Consider the following 25,223-nt stretch of genomic DNA (forward strand, 5'->3'; position numbering starts at 1 on the left):
CAAACATAGGTGACAACGCTATTATCCCATAGGCTACTAATCTCAGATGTAGTCATTTACTTAAAACAAACAAACAAACAAAAACTTCTGTTGATGTATGCCCTAGGCCTAGTCTTATTTTTGTAAGGGCCTGGGCCTAAGCTTGGTAGCCTACAGGCTCTACATTGTGTTTAACAAATGTTCACCGGTCAAAAAGTTCCATTTATAAAATATATGCTATCTAAATAACAACCACATTTACACCATAAGTTGTGCATAGGCAACACAGCGTTCCGAAGTTTAGCCAAACCTATAAGACATTCTCTGGCCAAACTACCTGCTACTAACTGCTCCCTTACAATCATGGCTGAACGTTAGAACCTTTCTTGTCCAATTCACTCGGCGCAGTTTGATGACGCAATTTCTAGGACACGTGAATTGGTATGGCAAGACTGCAAGAAACAAGGTAGCTGAACCTTTCAAATGTGTCTTTGTAGTTATTGGTGTGAACATAAACCCACTTAGTACACGAGTATTAGAGCATTTCAGTCCTAAATTTTGCAAACTGGATGTCATAATGCATAATAATAATGCAAACTTACAGCTTTCATAGCAAGTAAGCAAATAAGTAGCTAACTTAGGCAGCAACTAGCTAACGTTAACTTGTGGTAATATTTCAGCGTTATGGACAGGATTTAAACATTCAACTGTACAAAATCTGATGCTAATAGTATTGTTTTGGTCCGCGGTGGGTGGACGGTGTCTGAAATTATCACACGTATCGATACGTTTGTTGTCAGTTCAGCAGTTTTAAGATTGAATAGGCTATCGTTGAATTCCCCTTTGGAGTTTGTTAGAAAAAGATTAAGTTACTAAGTTGTTAGACTAAGTTACAAAATTACTATTTTGCCAGTCATTTACCATCTTACGTCCTCCGAAACTAATGCTGCACATGTGAGCCTGATCCTTAACACTTTAGTTGACAGGAAGAGAATGTCTGGCGATACACAGAAAGAATGCAGTTCCGCCGTGTCGGACTCCAAAGAGGTCTCCGACGACAAGCCGGACAGCCCGGCCGGAGGACCCGAAGCCCTGTCCAAACGGCAGAGGAAGCGGCTAGCCAAAGCGCAGCAGTGGGAGGAACAGCGAGAGCTCCGCAAGTAATAACTAGTCCTCCTCCTGTCTGTCTGCTCCTGAGTAGTCCTCCTGTCTGTCTGCTCCTGAGTAGTCCTCCTGTCTGTCTGCGCGCTCCTGAGTAGTCCTCCTGTCTGTCTGTGTGCTCCTGAGTAGTCCTCCTGTCTGTCTGCTCCTGAGTAGTCCTGCTGTCTGTCTGCGCGCTCCTGAGTAGTCCTCCTGTCTGTCTGTGTGCTCCTGAGTAGTCCTCCTGTCTGTCTGCTCCTGAGTAGTCCTGCTGTCTGTCTGCGCGCTCCTGAGTAGTCCTCCTGTCTGTCTGCTCCTGAGTAGTCCTCCTGTCTGTCTGCGCGCTCCTGAGTAGTCCTCCTGTCTGTCTGTGTGCTCCTGAGTAGTCCTCCTGTCTGTCTGCGCGCTCCTGAGTAGTCCTGTTGTCTGTGTCTGCTCCTGAGTAGTCCTCCTGTCTGTCTGTGTGCTCCTGAGTAGTCCTCCTGTCTGTCTGCTCCTGAGTAGTCCTGCTGTCTGTCTGTGTGCTCCTGAGTAGTCCTCCTGTCTGTCTGCTCCTGAGTAGTCCTGTTGTCTGTGTCTGCTCCTGAGTAGTCCTGCTGTCTGTCTGCGCGCTCCCGATGGGAATGTCAGACTTGCTCCTAGATAGCTATAGATGTGGTTAGATATAGGAGGACACAAATGTAAAGGTGCTCTAAGAGATGTGGTTAGATATAGGAGGACACAAATGTAAAGGTGCTCTAAGAGATGTGGTTAGATATAGGAGGACACAAATGTAAAGGTGCTCTAAGAGAAGTGGTTAGATATAGGAGGACACAAATGTAAAGGTGCTCTAAGAGATGTGGTTAGATATAGGAGGACACAAATGTAAAGGTGCTCTAAGAGAAGTGGTTAGATATAGGAGGACACAAATGTAAAGGTGCTCTAAGAGATGTTCTTAGATATGGGAGGACACAAATTTAAAGGTGCTCTAAGCGATATCACGCGAAAACATATTTTGTCACATACAGCAAACATCTCCTCACAATTCGCTAGCTTGTCCTGAGAATACACTGTAAAAAACGCGGCCTCTGTAGACAGCCTAGGCTCCAAAAACGGCAACAAAAACAGCCTGGTGCAGTCTGGACAATGAAGCATAACAGAGTTTTCCAGCCATTCACCGTCGAGATGTGCATTCAGGAGAGTTTCAGAGCATGGGGGGGAAAACAGCTCTCTGTTTTGTTTTAACGTCAACAGAAGTGACGTTACCCAACATCGCTTAGAGCACCTTTAAGAGAGAGAGACACACACACACACACACACACACACAAAGACAGTCAGATGAGATGAGTCTTACTCTTATTCAGCCACACACAGACACTGTTGCTATTACAGGGTTATTACCTCACCACATTGACTTTATTTGTGGCGGCCCCCCACAATATCAACATTGACCACCACACAATGATTTTCCAGGTTGTACTAAATTGTGCTTAAATCTGGTTAGCATCATAACCACGCTGTGCTAATTTGTTAAAAACTGTTGCATTCAAGTTAATTCTGCAAACCAACCACCACACATTGAATTCAATTGTCTGGAATACACTGCCTCACCATCATGCAGTCAGGTAGCGAGGTCAATTCATGTGTTCACCTGCTGCTGCCTAACTGATATACCCATCTTGGTGTGTGTGTGTGTGTCTCTATGCAATTGCGCATTTGCGTGTGTGTGTATGTGTGTGTGCGTGTGTGTATGTGTGTGTGTGTGTGCATGTGTGTGCGTCTTTATATGCAATTGCGCATTTGCGTGTGTGTGTGTATGTGTGTGCGTATGTGTGTGCGGGTATGTATGTGTGTGCGTGTATGTGTGTGCGTGTGTGTATGTGTGTGTGTGTGCGCGTGTGTGTGTGTGTGCGTGTGTGTGTGTGTGTGTGTTTATGTGTGTGCGTGTGTGTTGGTATATGTGTGCGTGTGTGTTGGTATATGTGTGCGTGTGTGTGTATGTGTGTGCGTGTGTGCGTGTGCGTGTGTATGTGTGTGCGGGTATGTATGTGTGTGCGTGTGCGTGTGCGCGTGCGTGTGTGTGTGCGTGTGTGTGTGTGTGCGTGTGCGTGTGCGTGTGCGTGTGCGTGTGCGTGTGCGTGTGCGTGTGTGTTAGGCAGAAGCGGAAGGAGCGGAAGCAGAAGAAACGAGAGGAGCGGCAGGGTGACGAGGGGGCGGAGTTTACAAACAGGAAGCGCCAACGCAGAGAGGTGGAGCCAAGCTCCCTCAGACTGGTGGTGGACTGCAGCTTCGACAGCCTCATGGTGCTCAAGGTAACGCACACACACACACACACACACACACACACACACACCACAAAGCTCCCTTAGACTGGTGGTGGACTGCAGCTTCGACAGCCTCATGGTGCTCAAGGTAACGCACACGCACACAGACACATACATACACACACACACACACACAGACATACAGGAACACACACACACACCTACATACCGTACACATCACACACTAGGGGTGGGCGATATATATCGTCTGCGATAATATCGTGATTGTTGTTTTAACGATGTGCAAATTGACATTATCGAGTATTTAAATTACACTTCAAGTCACGCATTGAAACCCCATACATTTACTAAATCCAGGAGGTGTATGCGGGAGAAGCCCCTGGCTGCAGCAGAGCAAGTGTCACATGATCACTAGTGGGTCCATATTGTCCCACGCACACCTAATGTTTTTTTTGTGCAGCGATAGGTAGACTACTTGGGATTTTGTGGGCTACTTCTGTGCATTGATGAGTCCCGTTTTTTCCTACATGGTATTATATGGAGAGAAAACATTAGCCTTTGAGTATTTTAGTAGTCAGTTGTAAACAAAGAACCATTCTCATGTAAGCCTAACCCTTTTGTTAATAGTCTGAAGTTCGCTCTAAATATCTATGTTTATCGATTCTGCTAACCGTTAACATCTCTATGGGATTTCTCATATACATTAGCCATAAGCCAACACATTAGTTTCTATTCTGTAACTTGGAATGTTAGCCTACATGATTGATCTTAAACAAAACCTTGAAGGAAATAACTGAGATGTACTCTGTTGGTCTGCTTAGTTTTACAGTGAATCCTAAGTAAAGGTTTTTGAAGGGAACTTAAGCTTCAGACTTTCTCTTGGGAAACTGTTAGGCCTAGTCATCTTCTCTAATGTAGCTGGCTAGACCATGTCATTGCCACACACACAAGTGGGGGCAGAATTGGAAATGTATCATAGAGTGAAAATGCATTGGTTGATTTGGTTAAAAAGTCACAGGTTAGGTTATTGGTTAGTATTGTATTGATGCTATTCATAAATAATGAGCTGTAAAGTAACACAGACTTTTACAAATTTCTTTTAAAGGATATCGACTAATTATCATTATCGTCAAAATCACAAAAAATATTGAGATATTATTTTTTGTCCATATCGCCCACCACACCTACATGCCGTACACACCACACACACACACACACACACACACACACACACCTACATGCCGTACACACCACACACACACACACACACACACACACACACACACCTACATGCTGTGCACACCACACACACACATGAACACACTTGTTTGTGTTTGCATTTGCATGTTGCAGGACGTCAGGAAACTCCACAAGCAGATTCAGAGGTGTTACGCTGAGAACAGACGCGCGGCGCACCCCGTCCAGGTGAGCTCTGACATCATCATCATGAGACACTGAGGTGATGACATCATCATCATGAGTCAGGCCTATTCAAACGTTCGTTTTGTGCAGCGCTTGGATTAGATTAGATTAGATTCTCCTTTGTCATTGTTCAGAGTACAAGTACCGAGACAATGAAATGCAGTTTGCGTCTAACCAGAAGTGCAAAAAAGCAGAAAAGTGCAATGTGATGTACACAGTATACAGGTGGTGTGATGTAGGGCTGCACGATATTAGGAAAACATGCGATATGCGATAACATTATTGAGTATTGCGATAACGATATAACTTGCGATATTTAAATATTTAATGTTTTTCTCTATTCTACTTGCTGCTAACATAGACTGTAGGGTTGGGGGGAGGGGGGGGTAAATGTATAATTACAGAAATAAATGTATAATTTTCTACATAAACAATATAAATATACTGCTCAAAAAAATTAAAGGGACACTTCAATCATACACTGGATTGGTGCTCTGACACTGTTTGGTTCTGAGCACAAGAAAAACTTTTAAGGCGAGTGTTTTATTGCCTAACTGTCAGACATTCTGTGAATGTAGTTTCAGAATGGAGAGAAGGGTGGAAGGTTTCAAAAAATGGGTTTTAACAATTGTGAAAAACTGTAAGTGTTCCTTTAATTTTTTTGAGCAGTATATTATGTAGCCTAGGCTTTATATGGCCTGATGAAAGTGGACAGCTAAGATACCTACTGACTAGGCTATCGAAGTTGTGTGGAAGATGTGCTCCAAGAAAATCCTCGTAAAAGGCGGATAGACAGCCAATCTGAATACTTGTGCACCAACCAGCGGAATATTCCACATTGCCAGCCTTGGCTGGGCCTAGCTAAAAAGCTAGGCCTACTTAAGCTATATCGTGGCGGTCACTCATCTAAAATCTTAAGTAGCCCAGTCTAACCTCATACACTGCGCATCCCACGTTATTAGGCTACCGTCATGCCGACTACGAGGGCAGCGGAAAGTGAAAGTAAGTGGCTGCGATCGCACAGTCCAGGCTAACGAAGTAGGCTAAACAACTTTTACAAATAACGAATCCTGATTACCTCTCTGCTGCTGTCTGGGGCTTTTGCTAAATGCAAATCATGAAATACAAGCCTTACAGTGAAAATAGATAGGCTATCTTCTGATCCTATAACAACAACGAAAGAAATTGTTTATTTTAACACGGTGGAGAAGGACGCATTTGGCGCTGTGTTTGTAATACGTCGTCCTTTATAAAACCAAAATATTTCCATATAACAGACGTGCTTTTCCTTTAGTCACCAATTCCTCTTCACCTAAGTGTAGCCTACCTCGCTTGACTCACTATCTTCAGCCATCACGACTTAGCTCTTGCCTCAACACCTAAAACACCACACACCTAAACTGGTAGGGGACGGGCTTCTAGGGCTGCATGACAGCATCGGTTTGGTAAAATATGTTGACATTCAGAATGTGAATACATCATAGACTGTAGGCAATGGAATGCGCACGGCACAGAAAATGTATCAAAATTTATCGAAAATTAAGTAATCTTTGCGGTATGTCCATCGCAAGCGTTGATATCGCGATAACGATTGATTTTAGATATATCGTGCAGCCCTAGTGTGATGTACACAGTATACAGGTGGTGTGATGTACACAGTAGAGTTCTCAACGGGTCGGGTCGGCCCGACAAACCCGACGGGACCCGCAGGTTAGGGCCGGGTTCGGGTCGAAAATATAAGCAAATGACTCGGGTCGGGTCGGACCTCGGGCTTAATCTTTTCTGCTCAGTGAAAAAAAAAAACATTTATTAATCATCGCAGCTGTTCACCGTAAAGAAAGTCTGCTGCTGCGTGCAACGTGGATCATGGAGAGGGGCAGACGCTGCATGCACTCCTTTAGCCTGGAGAAGAAGATGGAGTTGGTGAAAAGTAGGCTAAACTTGCCGCAGGTGAATTCACCGTCGCTACTACAGGAGTGGGGAAATCAGAGGTCTGGAAAGTGTTTGGAGTGGTGCTGGATTCTGATGGAAATTCTACAGGTTATGTGCAATGCTCAAAATGCAAGGTGCTGATTAAATATGTAACCCTGCAAGGCGAAACCAGTCGCTTTGGTAAAATTTACAAAATTAAGTTATTGTGCTCACATGAACGGCCATGATCTAAGCTTCCCAACGATATGTATATCGAGGGTAGGCCTAGGCCTATTGCAAAAAGTATCGCTAAGATAACCGCATCCAAAGTTGCCATGGTTCTTCCGTCACGATACGCCAGAAGTGGAGAAAATCACAGTTTTAAGTAAATTGTCCCGCTATGTGTTGAGTCTTCACCTAAACAACGTCAGGGTTTAACAGTCAAAACGTAGCCTATGTTTTATGTCGGGCCGCGGGCCGGGTTCGGGCAGATAATTCATGTTGATGTGTCGGGTTACATCGGGTCCGGGCTTTAAAAGCCACGGGTCGGGTCGGGTTGTAATTTTCAGGCCCGTTGAGAAGTCTAGTGCACAGTACAGTATAGACAGGTGGTGTGATGTACACAGTACAGGTGGTGTGATGTACACAGTATACAGGTGGTGTGATGTACACAGTACTGTATAGACAGGTGGAGTGATGTACACAGTACAGGTGGTGTGATGTACACAGTACAGTATAGACAGGTGGTGTGATGTACACAGTACAGGTGGTGTGATGTACACAGTATACAGGTGGTGTGATGTACACAGTACTGTATAGACAGGTGGAGTGATGTACACAGTACAGGTGGTGTGATGTACACAGTACAGTATAGACAGGTGGTGTGATGTACACAGTACAGGTGGTGTGATGTACACAGTATACAGGTGGTGTGATGTACACAGTATATACAGGTGGTGTGATGTACACTATTCACTCTGCTCAAACTAATAATAAAGACTATTCCCTTTGCTCAAAGCTAATAATAAAGACTATTCACTTTGCTCAAAACTAATACTAAAGACGATTCACTCTGCTCAAACTAATAATAAAGACTATTCACTCTGCTCAAAACTAATAAAGACGATTCACTCTGCTCAAAACTAATAATAAAGACTATTCACTCTGCTCAAAACTAATACTGAAGACTATTCACTCTGCTGCACTCCACCAGATGGTGATATTTAGTTGGTAACATTTCTCAGGGAATTATATGATGATTGGTCAAATTTGCGGATGATTTGCGATGGTAGGACAAAAATGCAAGGTCACACACACAGATCCTGGGGGGCCTATGAAGTAAGTTTAATAAAGGGTGGCGTATTCCTTTAATAAAGTAAATTTAATATTGCATTCCGTACACATCTGCGCCATCCAGGTGTGCTGTGAGAGGGAGCCGTCATGGACCTGTGTGTGTGATTACAGTTCTACCTGTGTGTGTGTGTTTACAGTTCTACCTGTGTGTGTGTGTGTTTACAGTTCTACCTGTGTGTGTGTGTGTGTGTGTGTGTGTGTGTGTGTGTGTGTGTGTGTGTGTGTGTGTGTGTGTGTGTGTGTGCTTACAGTTCTACCGGTGTGTGTGTTTACAGTTCTACCTGTGTGCGTGTGTTTACAGTTCTACCTGTGTGTGTTTACAGTTCTACCTGACCAGTCTCGGAGGACAGCTGAAGCAGAATATGGACGAACGGGATAAAGGCTGGGTCAACTGGAAGGTACGAGACCAAGTGCTGCTGTAAGGACCTACAACCAAAACACCAACACATAGGCATGACCCCTATACACTAAAACATATAGGCATGACCCCTATACACTAAAACATATATGACCCCTATACACTAAAACATATATGACCCCTATACACTAAAACATATAGGCATGACCCCTATACACTACAACATATATGACCCCTATACACTAAAACATATATGACCCCTATACACTAAAACATATAGGCATATAGGCATGACTCCTATACACTAAAACATATAGACATATAGGCATGACCCCTATACACTAAAACATATATGACCCCTATAAACTACAACATATAGGCATATAGGCATGACCCCTATACACTAAAACATATATGACCCCTATAAACTAAAACATATAGGCATATAGGCATGACCCCTATACACTAAAACATATATGACCCCTATACACTAAAACATATAGGCATGACCCCTATACACTAAAACATATATGACCCCTATAAACTAAAACATATAGGCATATAGGCATGACCCCTGTACTCTAAAACATATATGACCCCTATACACCTACAACATATAGGCATATAGGCATGACCCCTATACACTAAAACATATATGACCCCTATAAACTAAAACATATAGGCATATAGGCATGACCCCTATACACTAAAACATATATGACCCCTATACACTAAAACATATAGGCATGACCCCTATACACTAAAACATATATGACCCCTATAAACTAAAACATATAGGCATATAGGCATGACCCCTGTACTCTAAAACATATATGACCCCTATACACTAATACATATAGGCATATAGGCATGACCCCTATACACTAAAACATAGACATATAGGCATGACCCCTATACACTAAAACATATAGGGCCCTATCATGACATTCTAAAGTGCATCGTCACTCGTCAAAAGTCTATTCAAATTTAGTAGGATGTTCAGTTCACATTGGGAGGGGTTTCGTTCTCAAAAGTGGAGCGCATGGCGTAACAAGGTGTTCCTAGGTCTTTTAATCAGTCATATGGGTGTGTTTGGGGCGTAACATCATTTTAAACCAATGAGAATGACATCTGTCATTCCCTTTAACGGCGCAACGCGCGATATGTCAAATAAATGCATCGGTATTTTGGGATTCAACAGCGCATTTGAAGGAGGCTGCTTGCGAGACCGTATGGAATAGTCATTCTTAAACCATGCTTTACTAAAGCCTAGCATAGCCTTCACGCATTTGCACTCGTCTATTATTTGAACTCATTGGCAAAGTGAAACTAACTTCACCAAGGAGTCAGTCAACGACAAGACAGTTATATGCAGTTACTTTCACTATTGACTGACAATGGGTTACCATCGAAAACATAGGCTGGAAAATGCAACACTTACCCTAATGTTGCTCAAATGACTGAATAAAACAACATTTGTCCTGCAGAGGAGTTGCTTATATCTCGTGACAGTGCGTCTTCAGCTGTGCTCCATACGTGTCTCTCGCCTCTCCCCTAATCACTTTGCAAATGATGGTGAATAACTACTCATCATGAGATGTACAGTATTTCGTAATATCTTTATTCTAATTATGTTTACCATTGTAATCGTGCAATTTGTAATGCTTTGCATGGACGTGCGCTGGTGTGGATTCATGAATGATAGAAGGATGGTGCGTGCACCTGCCAATATGACTGTTGACATGCGCTCTTAAAATAGCATATGAACAACTCGCCATTGACTTCTGACCAGGTTTAGGTGGTGTATGATAGCGATTTTTAGACAATGCGCCAGGTCCCTCCCTAGGTTGTTAATTGCCACACCCCTGGGCGCAATGCTTAAAAAATAAAGGTGCAAAATAACGAATTCAACTTCGCGCCGGTGAATAACGAACTTTACGCCATGCGCCGGTGACCCAAAATACAGCCCATAGACATATAGGCACGACCCCTATACACTAAAACATAGACATGACCCCTATACACTAAAACATATAGGGCTATATCTTTCACTTTAACGCAATTGACTTTGCGCAAATCGCTTTGTAGGCGGATCTTGGGCGCTGTCTCTTTTACCGGCAGAATATTGACTGTTGTGCCCGACGCAAATCTAAAATGGGGTGGTCTGTAGCAGCTACATTATTCATGGGTGTGGTTTGGGCGTAACATGCAATAACCCAATCAGAGCGTCATGTCACATTCCCTTTAACAACAGGCACGCTTATTCCATAGCGGATTGCTATTATGATGGCGGATTTGCCAGGCGCAACCAGGAACGGTTCACAGTGCTATAGTCAGTTGTGAACAGTTTGCTATTGATTTTTCCTCTTGACAAAATGTAATACAGAAATGTCACTTTCCGATGTTTTGGCATCACTCTCACTAAATCACGAGCTTATGAATGCATGGTGATATTTTTGCAATGTAATCTAACATTACCTCACTATAGACAATGCAGATCTGTCAGATAAGCTCTCCTCTCCCGTGCTGCTGCTGGGGCATTTGGGTTAAATGGAATCGGCATGCAGTTAGTCTCATTAAGTCCTCTAATATTTCCTAATTTATGTAATCAACACATCCGTGATTAGTGGAAATGTGTTCGCAACACAGGCGCCTAAGCAAGCGCTCCTGCAGGTGTAAGCTACGGCTGTACCTTACCAACAGGCAACTAGAAACACTTTCCAAGTTGACCTAACTTTCCAACTCTGCACAGTATCCCATTAACTGCATGACAGTGGGCTATTTACAATATTTATTTTATGTAAAGTAGAGTTTGTAAACACGTTATCATCAACTTAATGCACGCACAACTTTTGTTTGAGCAGGAGAGAGAATAACAATCAGGGGTGTGATTCTTCTGTTTTTAAACGGAATTCCGTTTTTTTCGACTTGAAAATGAGACCCACACAATTCGTATAGATCCGATGAGTTTATTTTAGGGGGGGGGGGGGGGGGCGGTCTGTCGGTCAGAAGTAGACTATATTTCTGTATAACACAGGCCATTGTTATAACAGGCCGCTGACAATGACGACGGGTTTTGTGCTTCACATCTTTCTGAATATCACGCCGCAAGTAGTGTATTCCGTTTACTAATGGATTTCATTGAAAGTGAAAGTAGACGGGACGGGTTGATCAGCTGCGTTCTGAAGAATGCTTGATTCGAGTTCAGTGTGTGTGGCGAACTAGTTTCTCAGCAAAAGCCAGGCTGTAAAGGTCAACAAATTGATTTAAAAAGACATAGAAGTTTTTTTTTCTCGTTTTGCTTTTGCATCGGGTTCGCTGTCAAGATTTTCCGAGAATGAATCTCGTGATGCTGATATTGAATTGTGTAATCTGTAATTTTGCGTGTAAGCTGTGCTTGAAGTTAGCTGTGACAGACTAGCCTAACCTTACACGTTTTCATAGTTTTAACCACAAAGCCTGTCTACCTTAGGCCTACTACATTGTTTAGTTAACACCTTGTCATTTCGCGTTTATCCAGCCGTTCACCTCCGTGAACCTTGCGCCCCTTGTCTAAAACATATTTCAGGATGCCATCTCACCTTGAGAAAACGTAACGTTATGGTGACTGAGATCAAAGCTTTTGACATACTTAGTAAACGTCTTGCACATGATATTAAGCTGAATATTTAGTGGAAATAGCCTACTGTAGCATTGTGCTGATAGATAAAAAGTCGCCTATTTAAAGGCGCAGTCCACATTTTAACCCTAGCTCTCCATTTAGTGTGTGCGCTTGTAAAACTAGTGTTGTAGCCAGTTAGCCTACACAATCCTGGCGCAGTAGCTTAAAACAGAGCCTAACATTTATTTTAGGAGGAGAGGTGTAGGACCTACAGTGTTACTTTGGGAGGAGAGGGAGCAATGTAATTCGATTCTCTTTGGAACTAAATAATAACCTTCAAGTTGCAACCTCTTCAATCAGCATCAATATCAGGCCTATCACATAATTCACTATTTTGTACGTAGACCCAGAGGACTGTTAGGGGGCAGGCTATCATTTATCATCAAGTAGGCCTATAGTAAATCATTTATTCGTATATTTTCCTTTTTTTTTTACCTTTGCCAATCACACCCCTGAACAATGAATGGACGCAGCAACTACAGAAATTGTAGCGAAGGCTACTTTCTGCTTTCTTTTACTGTCTATGTCTGCTGGTTAACAGCACATAATAAGCTTATTTAAGCGAATTCACAAACTCAAGACTTCAAGGCCATCATGGATTTTTTGGAGTTTTTTCAAATGGGCTACAACAAGGTAGGCAAATTTGTGGTGCTTGTCAAAACCTTAGCGCAGCTGGAGTAATGCTTATAGGCTGATGTTAAAGGGCACACAATGTTTAAAGCCATACACAACGGTAAATTGGAACAAAACTAAAGGTAACTTTAGCCTTTATAGGGCTGTATAAAGTTGTCCAAATTAATAGGTCGTAATTAGGCGTTGTTGTAAAGATATTGCATGTAGATGTACTATATGGGCTACAAAATTTTTAGTTGACCAATGCACGAACAAAGCCGGGAAACGGACAAATATTATCAAGGCTTTGAATGTTTCCATCTGTGCACAGGGTGTCTGTAAATCGATGTGCATAGCATTCATTTCTGCAGGCCTGTGGCCATGCATGCGCCCTTAAAATAGCATCTGAATTTGCGCCACTGACTTTAGACCAGGAGGTTCCTGGTCTGTGACGGAATTGTTTTCTGAAACTGCAAAATATCAACAGGGACCGTTTGCGCCGGAACACGCCCCCTCTTTTCATGTACCTGTGGAGGGAAAATTCCAATATGCGCTGACTGCAAAATAGGAAAGACAAAAGCGCGAGTATACAAAGTCAATTGCGCTGGTGTGCAAAATAGAGCCCATAGACATATAGGCATGACCCCTATACACTAAAACATATAGACATGACCCCTATACACTAAAACATATAGACATATAGGCATGACCCCTATACACTAAAACATATAGACATGACCCCTATACACTAAAACATATAGACATATAGGCATGACCCCTATACACTAAAACATATAGACATGACCCCTATACACTAAAACATATAGGCATATAGGCTTGACCCCTATACACTAAAACATATAGACATATAGGCATGACCCCTATACACTAAAACATATAGGCATGACCCCTATACACTAAAACATATAGACATGACCCCTATACACTAAAACATATAGACATGACCATTTCTTCTTACCACTAGGAGTACTCCTAAATAGCACTAAACGATTTTAGCTAGGAGTTTTCTCTTAAAAGTTATTCACAAAGCCTTTCAGACCTACTCTTAGTAAGGGAAAATGACAACTCCTAAACTTAGAGTGAGTCTTCGTTGCTATGGATGACATCATTATTCATTCACAAGCTTGACTGAAGTGACCACCTTGATTGGCTGATGATTGTAACGCGGCTGATTCCAAACACCTCCCCTATGATGATGAGTGACAGGTCTGAGAATGTGTGTGCTACATAAGTAGTGTGAAGGACGGACGATGATTAATAAACTGAACTGAATAAAAAGGCCTAGCCTAAATGAATAAAGAGTAAGGCAAAGCAAATGACCTAGTGGCCTAATGAAACATACGGATTGATGCAGTATCTTTGCAACATTTTTAATTTAATCCGTCACAATGCCTATGTTTGCAAAGAGGAGAACATTTCAATTTGATTCACAATGAAATGTTACATTTAGTTTACATGTTGACAATGAGCAGTTTTGGTTGTTGTTGGTGGCGTTATTGCATCCCTTAGTTATGCCTACAATGCACAATTGTTCCCTCGCGATTGAAAGCTCCTGTAGCCGCATACGCATTTCAAAACATCGCAACGTGAAATGCCACAAAATCGGTTCGTGAATAGGTCTTAGTGAGTAAGGAGTCCTCTCGACTTCTTTTAAGCTCTCCCAGATTTAGGTGCTACTTTTAGGGCTAAAATGCTTCGTGAATTACTCTTAGTCAAAAATATTAGGAGTCCTAAACTTAAGAGTGACACGGCCATTATTTTTAGGAGTTTCTCCTAAATTCGCCAGTTAGGAGCTACTTAAAATTCTTTGTGAATACAGGCCCTGATTACTTCTTATCAGCATCATGTCTATTTTGGCCCATGAGAAATGGCTCAGTAGAAATATGCATAGTTGAAGTGAAAACAATCTCCGTCTACATTGTCGCTTTTGTAAAGTTTTTCAAAAGTTTTGCATCCACACTAGAACACTGAAATGCCATAGAAGTGTTTTGTTGTTGGTGATTTCACTTTCATCAGTGGCAAGTTTCACATTAGATTGCTTTCAAAAAGTATCGTTTTCAGTGTGGGAATACGCTGTTTAATGTGGACGGCAGGGCGAAATAGAGTAATAATAATTGTTATTTACGCGGCTTAATGTGGACAGGGCCTCGTGTAGACCAGCAGCTTAATGTGGACAGGGCCTCGTGTAGACCAGCAGCTTAATGTGGACAGGGCCTCGTGTAGACCAGCAGCTTAATGTGGACAGGGCCTTGTGTAGACCAGCAGCTTAATAGACCAGCAGCTTAATGTGGACAGGGCCTCGTGTAGACCAGCAGCTTAATAGACCAGCAGCTTAATGTGGACAGGGCCTCGTGTAGACCAGCAGCTTAATGTGCACAGGGCCTCGTGTAGACCAGCAGCTTAATGTGGACAGGGCCTCGTGTAGACCAGCAGCTTAATGTGGACAGGGCCTCGTGTAGACCAGCAGCTTAATGTGGACAGGGCCTCGTGTAGACCAGCAGCTTAATGTGGACAGGGCCTCGTGTAGACCAGCAGCTTAATGTGGACAGGGCCTCTTGTAGACCAGCAGCTTAATGTGGACAGGGCCTCGTGTAGACCAGCAGCTTAATGTGGACAGGGCCTCTTGTAGACCAGCAGCTTAATGTGGACAGGGCCTCGTGTAGACCAGCAGCCACATAACAGTGTAGGCCCTCTGCAGCAGCTGTAGCATGTTGTGCAGGTGATTGGTAATGAGTGCGTTGTGGGCCGCGTAGTGTGTCAGTGGCAGTGCTGAGCGTTTCATGTGGTCAGGGGTTTGACCTTCTCAATGTCACCCTGGGCTTTCCCTTTTTAAGCTCGACCTGCTCAGTACTTGTAGTAATCCCTCTGGAACCGGATCTGATGGCCCGGTGGAACCGGATCTGATGGCCCGGTGGAACCGGATCTGATGGCCCGGTGGAACCGGATCTCATGGCCCGGTGGAACCGGATCTCATGGCCCGGTGGAACCGGATCTGATGGCCCGGTGGAACCGGATCTGATGGCCCGGTGGAACCGGATCTGATTGTTCCGAGTGTTTTTACGTCGCCAGGTGTTTTTCTCCACTTCACACGTTCCAGAGCATTGGCCGCTCTGTGATGTCATAATGTGTTAATTAATGGGCAGCATTGATGGCGCTTGGCACCGCCTCTGTCCGTGACACACAACCGTGGTGTCCATGGTTACGCTTCACTGTGACACGTACAGCTGCGGTGCGATACCCGGCCCCTCGGGGGCGATGCGTAACCATGGACACCACGGTTGTGTGCCACAGACAGAGGCGGATTAAGTGTACACTGCAATAAATAAATCTAACCAAATGTTATTAATCTTATATTAAGATCGAAAATCAATTTGGTATTGTTTTTAGTATGAAGCGCTCTCTCGAAAGATCATTTGGACTTAATTTAAGAAGACTTATTTTAAGGAGTCTTATCAAGACAAATTTGCTTAATACACTGGCAGGCAAATTTGCTTGTTTTCATCTTAAAATAAGTCAAACTCTTTAAATTAAGCCAAATAATTTTATGAGAAAGCGCTAGGTAAGTGTCTATACTGAAAAGAATACCAACTAGATTTTTTGATCTTGATGTAACATTAATATCACTTGGTGAGATTTGATGAGATATGATATATGCAACCCCCCCCCCCCCCCCCCCCCGCCCCAGGACATCAGTGTGAAGCTTGAGCACTTCCAGGAAGTGATGCGTAAGGAAGACCTGGTCTACCTGACCTCGGACTCTTCCAACGTGCTCAAGGAGCTGGACGAGTCTAAAGCTTATGTCATTGGAGGCCTCGTGGATCACAACCATCACAAGGTCAGAGACACACACACACGCACCACACACATGCACACACATACACACACGCACACACACACACACACACACACACCCACCCACACACACACTCACACACTCACGTCACACACACAACCTTAACCATGCTAAGCACAACCAGGTCAGCACACCTAGATATAACCAGATAAGCGTCAGACACTAACACAACGGCACATACAGCCAGCAGAAGGTTTAAGACTACCACAACCAGAGATAAACAGAGACTATCACAACCAGAGATAAAAAGCAGAAAGTCTAAGACTATCACAACCAGAGATAAACAGCAGAAGGTCTAAGACTATCACAACCAAAGATAAACAGCAGAAGGTCTAAGACTATCACAACCAGAGATAAACAGCAGAAGGTCTAAGACTACCACAACCAGAGATAATTAAGTGATGATGCAATAATGGGATGATAAAATCTCTTTCCGGGTCCAACGGCCTTCAGAGACACTCGTTTTTCTCCATAGACAGTAAAATAAGTAAAATAAGCATTTGTTTCCGCTATTCAGAGCAGCGTTTCAGAAAATGCTCATTCTACTACTCACTTGCTGCCTCATCCTATTTCCCGCAGAATCCTGCACGTTCCCCTTGATTACATCATCTGGCTCCACAGCTACAGTAATTACTCTATTAAAGTGAAGCCATTTTGTTTCACTCTCACTGAAATGGAGGTGATGGTGACAGGGTTTACAAGTTGCGAAAACCGGCTGGATGCACTGGTAAATGTGTTTTGACAAAAAAGCCGTGACGTCGGTCAACCGAATAGTACAAGACGGCAGATTTGAACCATTAGGAATCATTCTGAGAATAGGCATTTCATGCAAATGTGTGTGTGTGTGTGTTGCAGGGAATCACATTTGAGCGTGCTCAGGAGCTTGGAATTGACCACGCTCAGCTCCCATTGGGGGACTTCGTCAAGATGAACAGTCGCAAAGTACTCGCTGTCAACCATGGTGAGACACACGCACGCACGCACACACACACACACACACACAAGCACATTTTCAACTTTGAAACTAGAACAATATTTCTGATTGTTTATAAATTACATATATTCTCTATATTGTATATATTTTAATGTATTTTCATAATGAGAGAGATAAACAAACATAAGCAAAGGTTGAGTGAGTGTATCATGCATGTGTGCAGTTCTTTACATGGTGTGTGTGTGTGTGTGTGTGTGTGTGTGTGTGTAGTATTTGAGATCATGCTGGCGTACCTGGAGAAGAGGGACTGGCAAGAGGCCTTCTTTACAGTCCTCCCCCAACGGAAGGGGGCGGTTCCTGTCGAAGGGGAGGAGCCAGATAGTGATGAAGACACACCCCCTAAGCACACAGACCAGGATGAAGAGCAAGGCAGCTCTGATGGACACTCCGAGTCAGCAGAACCAATCAAGCAGGAGGGTGAAGACACCCAGGACCAATCAGATGGCAAACAGAAAAAGACGGACACCTCGGTCAGCCAATCAGAAGACAAGCCTCAGGAACAGACTGCTGCCTAGACCAAATGACTGTTCATTTGTTGTTTTTCAGTTTATTGGTGAAGATGAAGCCTTTGAGGCTTGATACGTTTTTAAGTTGCCTGATGTCTCACAGGGGAGCGTGGTGGTCCTGTCGCATGGTGGTCCTGTCGCATGACGGTCCTGTCGAATGGCGGTCCTGTCGCGTGGCGGTCCTGTAGTTTCAGCTCATGCTCTTGTTTTTGGATTGCATTTAGGTCTTCAGGCTTACTTACTTACATTAAGTAAAGAAACTTGTGGTGAACTATGTTTTCATTGAAATGTTTTTATTTGATTTCTCATTAAAAATAGACATTTTCAATTAATTCTTCTCGCCCACAGGTGTGTCTGTTCACCACTGTTGCTCTCTGCCAAGAAACAGTGATGTCACAGCAGGTAGCCCAATAACATTACATCCTGGGGTTTCCCTGTGTTCTATACGTTAAAACCTATGCAGGACTGCAGGGCTCCACCCAGTGCAGGGGTGTGTGTTGGTATGCTCCACCCAGTGCAGGGGTGTGTTGGTATGCTCCACCCTGTGCAGGGGTGTGTGTTGGTATGCTCCACCCTGTGCAGGGGTGTGTGTTGGTATGCTCCACCCAGTGCAGGGGTGTGTGTTGGTATGCTCCACCCAGTGCAGGGGTGTGTTGGTATGCTCCACCCAGTGCAGGGGTGTGTGTTGGTATGCTCCACCCTGTGCAGGGGTGTGTTGGTATGCTCCACCCAGTGCAGGGGTGTGTGTTGGTATGCTCCACCCAGTGTAGGGGTGTGTGTTGGTATGCTCCACCCTGTGTAGGGGTGTGTGTTGGTATGCTCCTCTTGGCCCCCAATGACTGATGACCAGAGAGCATGTGCTGCGCAGGCTGCTATGGTGGCAGGTTGTCAGGTGACTCGGAGTTGCTAGGGTCTGCTTTCTCCGTGACCTCTGACCTCCTCACCTCCCCCTCGTGTCCCGAGGCTTCACAAGCGCTTAAAACATGCGGACCGTCTGCAGGGCTGGTTTAGACCACTACAACATGTGGACCGTCTGCAGGGTAGGTTTAGACCACTACAACATGTGGACCGTCTGCAGGGCTGGTTTAGACCACTACAACATGTGGACCGTCTGCAGGGCAGGTTTAGACCACTACAACATGTGGACCGTCTGCAGGGCAGGTTTAGACCACTACAACATGTGGACCGTCTGTGGGGTCCGTCTGAACAGACTGTGGGGCCTGTTTTTACTCCTTGAGTTGCTTCAGTTCGGCCTGAGTTTGTGCTTGCTGTAACTCCACAGTAGCTTCCCCAGGGTTACCGTTATGGTACAATGTTGCAAGTTAATTTCATACAGTAAAGAATTATTGTGTCTGTATAAAAGAATTGCAATAATACACTGATGAGAGCACAAATGACAACATACTGCAATATCATGAAGAATGGCCATGAAGATTATTTTCCCCGAACAGGAATCTTGATTGACTGTCTTGAGGTGGCTGAAACCAAGTGCAATGATCTTGAATTTTAGTACTCCGACTAATGTTGCATACATGCTAAAAACCTTTATGTCAATCATGTCACAAACTCTATGCAAGTTCTGCAAAACACCAATGCTGTTGTGAGGTTTTTTTTGTTTTGTTTTGGTCATTTCAGAGGACAGCTACTGGCACCTCAACAAACCCACACAGAGGGCAAAATAAAAAAAGTTTCTACTTTACAAAGGACCAAGACCACCAAAAAAAGATGACTACACAGCATAAACTCACTTGCACACCCTAACATTGTTCAAGGCGATAGCCTGCTGACCTAGGTCAAGCTAAGCCTTTTACACAATTTTCCACATAACCTCCAACAAAACACACAGTAGCACAGAGAGTAGCACTACATACTACAATCAAATCATTACAATCCTTGTACTGAGACTATCACAATGATACCAGACATGAATACATTTACATTTCATGACACATGGATACATTATATCAAGGTAACATCCTTTGTCCTGTGTACCTGATAGCCCTTGAACCACTTCATTAGCATTTCATTTGGGGAGGGGAGGGTGTCTTTGTTTTAAACCAAGAAGGGCCACATGGATAACGGAAACTAGTCTAGAAATTAAATTATTATTATATATTATTAATTTTAACCGTAAAATTATTGCTATCAGCTGTATGGACAAGGCTTGAGGTGCAGCACAAATGAAATACAGCGCTTTGCTGTGTGTATGTGTGTTTGGACATATTGCCCTGTAAGTGTGTGCTGACACAGAGTGTGTTACCTGGTGTTTTACAGATGTGTGTGTGTGTGAGAGAGAGTGAGTGAGTTTTTGAGTTAGTGAGTGACTGAGTGAGTGTGTGCCAGAGTGAAGTGAGCTGTGGCTGGTGCTTTCAGTCTTAATGGGAAAACCAGAGTGCGTTGTTGCTTGCACAACCCATCGAGTCCCAGCAGCAGCTAAGCAGAGCTCCGCCATGGACATCCATTACATGTTTGAATTTTAATCTGCACCTACTGATACACACTTTTACTAGCAACTCCAAGACATAATGTGGCCTGCATAATGTTGCCCAAAGTTGAGTCAAATTTGTGTGTGTGTGTGTGTCCGTGGGTCTTCTCAGTTCTCAGTGCAGTTCTATGGTGGCCTGCTGCGTTCACTGTTATTCCGTGTCAGTAGTTTTCTCTTACGCCCTCTAGTGGAAGATAGTATGAAATAAACTTACTGTAGAGGGAAAAAATGAAATTATTGTGTTTTTTAACACCTCTGTCAGTGCACTGGCAGGAAGTAAGTTACTTAACCAGTTAATAAGGGTTTAGGTAGTGTAGGCTTAAAGTGGCTCCACTGTGGTCAACCCAGCTTACAAGAGACAGGCTACCTCTACAGTGTTTTATTAATATACAGCTCTGGAAAAAAAATAAGAGACCACTGCACATTGTTCTGATGTCTTCCTACTGTTGCTGAGTGATATTCGAATGAGTTGAAGGTCATATTCAAATTTGCAGTGGTCTCTTATTTTTTTCCAGAGCTATAGCTATGTATGATTAAGATATATGTAATGAAAAAATTCAAATTTCCTATTATTTCCATTAACTCAGTTTCAATTTTTGTTTTGTTTTTTAAATTGAAGCAAAATAGTCACCCATCTCCACATCGGAACGAATGTTTCCTGGACTCCTAAACCCGCGGAAAGTTTTGTCTGTGGAATGTGCAAAGCCATGGCAACGTGACGCTAACCCGGACTTTTGAGCTCTGATGGTGCCTTTGCCTACGGTGATACAGGCTTGCAAACTACAGGCTCGTAACATAACATACATGTAAAGTATAATCAGAGCCATAGCTGAATGCAACCAGTATGTCTCAGAAGGCCATGAAAGTAGTAGTGGAACTTAATCTCAGAGCGGTAAGGCTATTTCTCAATGTCAAGTTTGCTAGCCAGCAATTAACGGCGTTAAAAATATTGTGGTGACTGCTGTCATTTTCTTTAAAACTTCTGTTTTTTGGGTGCTAACTTCATTAACTCAAAATGCATTTGCCACAGGGCTATCTCCACGTCTGGAATGAGTGGATGTTTATTTACCAACCCATTGACCATGCACTTTTCATTGAGTTTGTTTTCCAGATAAATTGCTAATTTAAGTAATTTTGGCTATGTTTGCATAATTTACAGTTATCCAGATAATCTTTGCTGCCTTTGTAGCACACGTGTTGCTAACGACAAAAAAAACATCACGTAACCATTAATCTCTGTGAAGTACAGCACAGGATTAACCTAGGCTACTCCCCGTGTAGCCTCAAATTAACACTCTGATCTGTCACCTGCTAATAGCGAGAATTGGTCAAATGCGAGCGGACGGGACCATCAGCCATGCTCTGTGCTATGTTTTCACCTTTGACAGGTGACTTGTCCGGGGGTGCACCTGCAGGCTAAAGATGACGTCTACCTGAGCGTGTGTCTGATGAATCAGTACAGGCAGTCCGAGTGCCTACCCGCCGTCTTCCCGTTATTGTTAAGGGAGAAGATGAGGTTTGAAAAAGTGGGTTTCATTTGAGAAAAACAAGCCCACACTTTTAGTAGCTCATCATTAGGATCTCGTACATCATTCTATGCTATAGAGTCTATGTTCTATGCAGTCTACTTTAGAACTGATCTGTATACTGTACCCCTGCTCATAGGCCTACTCATTGTGGCCTACTCTCATACACATAACTCTGCACTTGGCAAAGCTGAATCTAATCCATATGTTCTCTAAAGTAATGATGACTCATTTAACTGTGTGGGACTATTAAAGCAATGAAGACAGGCTGCAACACACTAACTTGCAGTCTTTTCTTTGTGCAAAGAAGAAAAGACTGCAAGTTCGTGGGGCAGTCATCGTCTACTGGTTAGGGATTCAGGCTTGAAACAGAAGGGTTGTTGGTTCGATCCCCGACCAGTAGGAAAAATGTGGGCGGGGGAAGTGGTTGTGCACAGCTCTCCCATGCCCACATCCTCACGGCTCTCCCAAGAGCCCTTGCGCTAACCACTAAATCCCTCACTGCTCCCCGAGTGTATAAGTATAGTTTAGTATATATACTTTTTTGATCCTGTGAGGGAAATTTGGTCTCTGCATTTAACCCAATCGGTGAATTAGTGAAACACAAACAGCACACAGTGAGGTGAAGCACACACTAATCACGGCGCAGTGAGCTGCCTGCTACAACGACGGCGCTCGGGGAGCATTGCTCAAGGGCACTTCAGCTGCGGCCCACCGGTCGGTGCTCGAACCGGCAACCCTCCGGTTACAAGTCCAGAGTGCTAACCAGTGGGCCACGGCTGCCCACATGTGCCACAGTTGCAAGGCAGCTCACTGCTCCGGGTTAGTGTGTGCTTCACCTCATTGTGTGTTCACAGATGGGATAAATGCAGAGACCAGATTCCTTGTATATGAAAAATATATACAAATATGTTAGAATAGAAGTGTCAAAATGTCAGTCAGTGTTTGTTTGTGTTAAATTAAGACAGCAAGCTTAATCAGTGAGCTTCAGTCTGTCGTCTTCGTTTTCCTAGGCTAGTCTGCCGCCCTACCGCTGTGAAGCACCTGATTTGGCCGTTTTTACTGGATGATGCTTGGAGTATCCTATTTTAACTATGTGGCTTTGTAGAAGGCTAAGTTAACCCAGTTTTTTGATGGATTCCTGTGTGTGTCTGTGTGTGTGTGTGTGTGTGTGTGTGTGTGTGTGTGTGTGTGTGTGTGTGTGTTTGTGTGTTATCAGGTCTTCTGGCATGCCTCAGACCCTGGAGCATTGGCTGAAGTTCTCGAGAGTAAGTGTCTCAGAACTGTAAGCTGATGTGGTCAGTTGATTATTCTCCACTACAAGGCCGTAACCATGGAGTCAAACATATCCATAATCATATGAACACAAATAAGTGCATTGGTATAGAAAATAAGTGCCAATGGAACATAAATCTGTGCATTGGTATAGAAAATAAGTGCATTGGTATAGAAAATATGTGCATTGGTATAGAAAATAAGTGCCAATGGAATATAAATCTGTGCATTGGTATAGAAGATAAGTGCCAATGGAACATACATCTGTGCATTGGTATAGAAAATAAGTGCCAATGCCAATAGGGCAGATAGAATGTGGCTTGTGGTGAGTAAAGGAGCAAAACAAATCTAGTTCAAAAGGGCTATAGCTTAGTCCTGGGTGCGATTGTTTCTAGTTGAAAAGTGCTATAGCTTAGTCCTGGGTGCGATTGTTTCTAGTTGAAAAGTGCTATAGCTTAGTCCTGGGTGTGATTGTTTTGGTTTGAATAGTTAGCTTGTAGTAGCTAGTAGTTAAGCACTACCCTAGTAGTTAAGCACTACCCTAGTTCAATTGTCGGACCCCAGGAAGAGTAGCTGGGACTAATGCCCCAGCTAATGGGGATCCTCTAAACAATACACAATAAACTAATGGGGATCCTCTAAACAATACACAATAACCTTCAGAAGAGCACTGATTCAATGCTGCAGGAGGGGAAGGCCGGAGAGAGAAGGCAGTGCGTCATTTCTCAGAAACAAGACCAATCTGTACATCTGTTTTTTCCAATGCGATTTTAAAATTCCATGGCCTCTGCAACTTTCACATCCAAGTAAGCAATGGCTCAAGAGAGAGTTAGTGTCTAAATCAAGTAAGCGATGGCTCAAGAGAGAGTTAGTGTCTAAATCAAGTAAGCGATGGCTCAAGAGAGAGTTAGTGTTTAAATCAAGTGCTGGCAATTCTCTGAAATCAGGTTTCACTTCACTTACTGTAACTGAGATCATCTCCCCTCTACACCCTCTTTCTCTGTCAGATATTTAACCATTTAGCATATTCTTTTGCACAACAGTGAGTGAGTGTGGTGGTGGTGGGGGGTATGATTACGGCCTTGCTCTTAGTTCTTAGAAAGTAGAATTGTAATAGTTCTGTAATGTGTAATAATCTGCAGGTGAAAATAATGATAATTCTGTAATGTGTGATCATATTATCATCAATTATTATCTGCAGATGAGATAGCCAAAGTGGAGCTGATTCAGCTGACACCCCCAGGTAAAGAAAAAACACACACAAACACACACACACACATATTCACTCTAGAGGGGATGTTTCCTGTTAGGCTGTAGTCTTTGTGTCCTTGTGTCTCTCAACTTGTGTGCATGTGCGTGTGTGTGTATACATTGTGTGTGTGTGTGTGTGTGTGTGTGCGTTCGTGTGTGTGTGTGTATGTGTGTGTATGTGTGTGTGTCTGTCTTTGTGTATGTGTGTGTGTGTGTGTGTGTGTTTGTATGTGTGTACATGGCGTGTGTGTGTGCATGGTGTGTGTATGTCTGTGTGTGTGTGTACATGCATATACATTGTGTGTGTGTGTGCGCGTGTGTGTGTGTGTCCAGTCGGTGAGTCGCTGGCCAGTTTTGTGGAGGATGCCCGCAGCTTCCTGTACCCAGAGCCCAAACTGGTTCCACCCGTGGGAGGAGTGGACCGAGCCGTGCTCATGAGCAGAGGACCCGCCTTCCTGGTGAGGCCAGAACACTTGACCTTCCACCTCATGGCCAGGGGATAGTGCCCGAGCCATGACCCACAGAGAGGTCATCGTGTGAGACAGAGAGGTCATCGTGTAACACAGAGAGGTCATTGTGACAGAGAGGTCATCGTGTAACACAGAGGGGTCA

General features: G+C 43.6%; 2 protein-coding genes across 2 annotated transcripts in view; both read left to right on the top strand.

Annotated features, from left to right (window-relative positions):
- The first annotated feature begins 409 nt into the window (after positions 1–409).
- trmt10a (tRNA methyltransferase 10A) lies at positions 410–19,730 on the top strand. The gene is made up of 8 exons (XM_076288476.1): positions 410–445; positions 959–1,139; positions 3,254–3,410; positions 4,737–4,808; positions 8,393–8,467; positions 16,407–16,556; positions 17,430–17,535; positions 17,779–19,730. Exons 2-8 carry the CDS (start codon positions 973–975, stop codon positions 18,081–18,083), a joined length of 1,032 nt encoding a protein of 343 aa, XP_076144591.1. The 5' UTR covers positions 410–445; positions 959–972; the 3' UTR covers positions 18,084–19,730.
- A 1,608-nt stretch (positions 19,731–21,338) lies between these two features.
- The window catches only part of spata6l (spermatogenesis associated 6-like), a 28,488-nt gene continuing 24,603 nt past the window's right edge, over positions 21,339–25,223 (top strand). The window contains exons 1-5 of the mRNA XM_076289560.1: positions 21,339–21,451; positions 21,948–22,085; positions 23,305–23,353; positions 24,562–24,603; positions 24,945–25,069. Of these exons, the coding sequence (XP_076145675.1) occupies positions 21,404–21,451; positions 21,948–22,085; positions 23,305–23,353; positions 24,562–24,603; positions 24,945–25,069 (402 nt within the window). The 5' untranslated portion in view covers positions 21,339–21,403. The remainder of the gene's footprint in view (positions 21,452–21,947; positions 22,086–23,304; positions 23,354–24,561; positions 24,604–24,944; positions 25,070–25,223) is intronic.

This window comes from Alosa pseudoharengus, unplaced genomic scaffold (genome assembly GCF_046254945.1).
Source record: "Alosa pseudoharengus isolate Yale_2024_CS ecotype anadromous, Long Island Sound unplaced genomic scaffold, YU_APseudo_1.1 YU_APseudo_1.1_scf_17, whole genome shotgun sequence".
Classification (NCBI taxonomy): Eukaryota; Metazoa; Chordata; class Actinopteri; order Clupeiformes; family Clupeidae; genus Alosa; species Alosa pseudoharengus.